At 28.9% G+C, this 5,154-nt stretch overlaps 1 protein-coding gene across 1 annotated transcript; it reads right to left on the minus strand.

Moving 5' to 3' along the window:
• Positions 1 to 225: 225 nt before the first annotated feature.
• Positions 226 to 4,880, minus strand: LOC137929955 (uncharacterized). The gene is made up of 5 exons (XM_068773111.1): positions 4,856 to 4,880; positions 3,974 to 3,995; positions 1,900 to 2,076; positions 961 to 1,065; positions 226 to 282 (listed from the first exon to the last, which is right to left on the minus strand). The coding sequence occupies exons 1-5, from the start codon at positions 4,861 to 4,863 to the stop codon at positions 253 to 255; spliced, it is 342 nt and encodes a 113-aa protein (XP_068629212.1). The 5' UTR covers positions 4,864 to 4,880; the 3' UTR covers positions 226 to 252.
• Between the last annotated feature and the right edge of the window lie 274 nt (positions 4,881 to 5,154).

The following is a 5,154-nucleotide window of genomic DNA, read 5'->3' on the forward strand; positions in this document are numbered from 1 at the left end:
ATAGTGAAATATCTGAGTTATTTATATGTACCATGTTTTATGCCATGGTGGCTCATTCATAAGGCGCGGTAGAATGTTTTCAGTAAGGCTAAAGAATAAAAAAATGTGAAATTTGACTTTTAAAGTCCATTGTTATAAGTGCTCAACTGTGCTGATCTTTGTCAGTGATAAAAAACGCAGTCAATTGAGAAATAAAACTCAATAAATTTTAAAAAAATCATGATATTTATTTGTTATTTGTAACAATATGTTTCACGTTAATGTAACAGTTTTGTAATCGTCCTGTAAAGAAAAATGGGAGCATTATTATCTACTACTATTTAATAATAGATAAAAGTTAAATAATTATACTTCTTATGTTCGTTTTTCGGAATCTCTCATAGAATAAACAAATCGTCTACTTTTAAAAAAAATCTATATATAATCCTTTCAAGTTAAACTTGAAAATACAACGTATATATATAAAAAGATTTGTTTCTGAGTTTATTGCGAAGAAACATCGTGAAACTATTATTAATTTAGTTTCTTCATGTATTTTTATTAAGATACGAATAAAAATTAGTAGCCAAATATGTTGCTAGGCGCGATACTGAAGAACTGCACGATAAATTGTGTAGTAAATACCACAATATTTAATATAAGCGAACGATAATATTTCATAACGCAATGGCCCCATTTAAAAAAGAAATAACACCATCTTTGAAACCATAATCAAAATTTACATTTTTTGCAATTATAGCAAATTTGTTGGCCATTTAATAAAAATTTGCTACTCCATCACTCGATTTTGACTGGACGTTGATTTATGGGACACTGTATGTTACTATTATTATTATATCTCAGAACTAGAGTGAGGGTTTTTAAAGAACAAATTGTTATTTACAAATTTGATAAGCCAAGAGTATGGAGAAATTTTACCATGTATTTAATATTACAGTGGTCATAAAATAATCTTATTACCTGATTAAAAAACCACCAATCTCTTAAATTTTTCGTTACGTGTGCAGGCATAAAGGCGGCGTAGTCGGGAGCGCTTTCGCTAAACTTGATGCGGTTGAATGCGTTCTAAATTAACAAAATGAAACATTACATCGTCATCGAAAATCTGATAACAATATTAACTATGAATTATTTATAATTTGTATTAAATTTATTGTAAATATCATTGCTATTATCAATTGTTTAATATATGTATTTTTCAATGCAAGATAAAGTAGGATACGATAAAGCTATAGAAAAATATAATACAAATTAACCTAAAGAAACCACATAACATGATAAATATCTAACCCAACAGGTCAAACATATGTGACACTATCCATATGAATGCTAAAATAATCCTAAAACTAAATATATAGCTCTAAGACTTAAGTTGTACTTAAGACGTAAGTACATTCAATACCTGTGCCTTAACTGTGATAAAAGCAAAATGCCACAAGCACGCAAAACGTCGAAAACATAATAATAAAATAAATAGCGAAATTATCCACTTCGAGACAATACACTTTTATTTTAATTACACTAATAACTAATATAACATCGCAGAATAGAATTAAGTTCACAGTTTTAGCGGTCAACTTTAATTTTGTTTTACTTTTTTAAACAAAATAAAATCCATAGTATCTGTTTTATAATAAGAAAAGTAACATTTATCACTCGTGAAAACGCTTTGTTTTACAAATTTTTGTACAAAAAAAACCGTGATCAAAAAAGGTTTTATAATAATCGTATTGTTTTTCACCTGGTTGCTATTACATATGTAGTTACTGTTTGCAAGAAATTAAAAAAATGTTTTTTTTTCTGCATAAGTTTTAAAATCTTGTATAATAATATATATATATCATTATAAATTGTTTTATTTTATTTGTTTGCTAAATAAATAATAAAGTCCATACTTACTTGAGCATTTAATATAGAAATTAACTTCTGTTTGTACGTATCTCTCTCTGTGACAGGACTACCTATCAGATTTTCTTGTTCTGTTTGTGGTTGAATATCTTCAACTGGCTTTAATATATCACTTCTCGGCACGAAAGGAGATTCATCCGTCTGTCTCCATATTTTAATATTATCTATCTATAAACAAGAAATATCATACAGAACAATATAATTAGAGTAACATAATCAAATTAGTACTCTAGTATTTTTTTTTGGAAGCTTCCCTTATTTGTGATACAATTGTGATCTATATTAATATTTAAATTAATATCAGAAATATAATTAGAATTAAAATTGAAATTGGACAAGTTAAAACTAAATATAGAATAATGCTACATAATTGAATAAGTAAATAACGTAAATAAGTCCTAATTATTTTCCAATTACACTCATGTGTAGATGTATCTAGTGGTGATAGAAAACACTTCCGTACTCATCACGCGCGATCACAGTTAAAATGTTATTACTACTGTTACATATATTATGTATATATTCCTTTCCTTTAATAATATACTTTAATAAAGTGTGTGGGTGTTGGATCAAGAATCATTTAACATCTATTTAATAATCTCGACATTATTATTTTTGGCAGAAAGTAATACTGCTTCATTAATGTACAAAAAAGCTCCAAAGGCGAAATACTTCTCAATTACCGCCATATTGTATATATTAAATAATATTATAATTTAGCTATTATTAAAATATGTTGATTTTTCTTATAAAAATATTTTAATTTTTTTAAGAACGTTTTTTTTTCAGCTGTATTTTTATTTCTAATTATAAGGTTCGATTAAGATATCTAAATAGTTTAAACATAATATTCATAAATCGTAAACGTAATATACTGATTTCACCAGTTTACAGGTAATAAATACGGAAAAAAATCATTTTGAAATAATAAATAAGTAAATTTGTGAAGGTGTGATAGTTTTAAGATGATCATAAGACCAACCGGTTCTATTGGAAATATTTGGAAAAGGCCTATGTCCAGCCGTGGGCGTCCTACAGCGATGCCTGTCCTACAGCGGAACGATGATGATAGTTTAGGTTTTTATGACCATTACCAATCTTGTTATAGTTCCTTTATTAAAAGCTATGTCAAGTTAAAGATAACAGACTTTGTGCTACTCAAGATTTTAAATTACAAAACTTTGTAAAGCACTACACTGTTCACAACACCTACCCTCGGGTATTTGTTCTTGATAAATGAATGTAATCATTTATATAATAATAGGCAACTAAAGAAAATGATTGAAGAGAGAAGAGATACATGGAAAAATAAACAAACTTAATGGAGAGGGAGTCGTCATTTCCCATAATTTGATGGATTCTCCGCGAGGTTGCCGGATTTGTTGCGTTGTAGAGTGAACGGCTGGGTGTTTGGGATTGACAACCGGCGCAGCAGATTTAATAAGGCCTTATTTCAATACGTTCACCTTTACCGATTATTGCCTATCTAATGAAATAGATATTATCCTACAAAGGAGTTCTAGAAATGAGCCAATAAAAATTCTTGAGAAGTTTTAAATAATTAAACATGTTATGGAGAGATATCACTGTACCTCTCGGCTCTAGTTGATCATATTCATACAAATTAGTTATGAATTAATTCCAGTTAATGGTGTTGTAATTTGGGTATATTGTTTCCCGGGGAACAGTATGTTCAATTAATAATATTGTAATAATATTGCTACATAAAAAGCCGACATACGTGAAAGTTCCCGCGGACGTCACATCACAATATATATTTTAATGTTCTTAAAAATACGAAAAAGTCCGGTCAAGAAGAGGTCATCGCTATGTTCTCCGGGATATGATATTGGTACCGACCTCATAAATGATTTTTAATCGATACGATTAGTGCTACGATTTACATAAAAATTACATATCGTGTTAATTTTTTTGTTTAAAAATGATTTGCTTAAAATAATGCTTGCTTATGCTTAACATTACTAAACTTGTTCCAAGAACACCTTACGGCTTCTCCTAAGTAGCCTTATTATTATAATACAAATATTTATTAAATATTACTTACAATTGGTTTTACAGGCCGGTATCTAAGTTTAAAAAAATCCTACGTTAGCTTATTTTAATATTTTTTAACATTAAGTACAAGAAAGCTAGAACGAGTTTTATTCTGGTCAAATCGTTGCATTATGATTAAAATAAGCAAAATTTAAACCCGTGTTTAACAAGAATTGAGAGATATAATTAAGTCGTCAAGTGTCAAAAACTTCGCAAAAGGTCTTCCATAGATTATATAAAATGATGATCAAATAACTTTGTAATATAGCCTTAAACAGAAAACTGCCACTAAAACTTATTAATATCTTTAATATTGAAACAGAGCTTACAAGTTATTGGTCCCAGAACATTTTTTAAAATTTTCTTTAAACAAGTAGCCCCTTATTTCGATATAAGATCAAAGGACACATTCCATGTTAAATTTTGTTCGACAAATTATTGCAAGTATTTATTTTTCCTCAGTTCTTTAGATTATTACAAAGAATTTCTCAGGAAGGTTGACATATTTAAAAAATATATATATTTCGTAAGCAGAAAATGCGTTAGTTGCTTTTTCAAAATGTATAAAGACAGATACTACAAATAGGTCTCGTCGAAACTATTAGATAAAGATTTTTAATTGTTTATATCAGTTCTGGTAAGCATAAACTAAATATAGATAGTAAGAAAGGGCCAATATGTAGCCACTTCCGCACATGCAGCCGTAGTCGTGAAATAAAGTGCACCGCCCGGACTTCCGCAAAATGACGCCTGATTTCATTAAAAAAATAAAAAATAAATTAAAACAGAAGACAAAATAGCAAACAGACAAAAGGACTAATATTTTAATAAAATAACGTGTAAGATAGATAATATAATGACAAAACATTATATAATTTTAATTTTCACTGACCTGGACATCGTTTGATATGGTAGTTGCTGTAAAAAACATTGTTGTAAATAATATACAAAAAAGACATGATTTTCCACCCTGCGGGTGTCGGGTTCCTTACGTCGCTGGCCGTGCACAGGGTTGACGTTCCGTGTAGTATGATTTTGAAAGCTTCCCTTTAATGATACTGCTCAATACATTAGGTTCAGTATTGACTAGTCTAAATTTTTTAACAGAATAAACAGAAATTTTACGGTTGTGCCTCTCGTTCCTACCTCCATCGTTAACAATATTCTTTTCTAGACTTATAATTCTATTGT

This window comes from Battus philenor, unplaced genomic scaffold (genome assembly GCF_028537555.1).
Source record: "Battus philenor isolate CCGP_79_NKW_IND1 unplaced genomic scaffold, ilBatPhil1.0.hap1 SCAF_5, whole genome shotgun sequence".
Taxonomy (NCBI): domain Eukaryota; kingdom Metazoa; phylum Arthropoda; class Insecta; order Lepidoptera; family Papilionidae; genus Battus; species Battus philenor.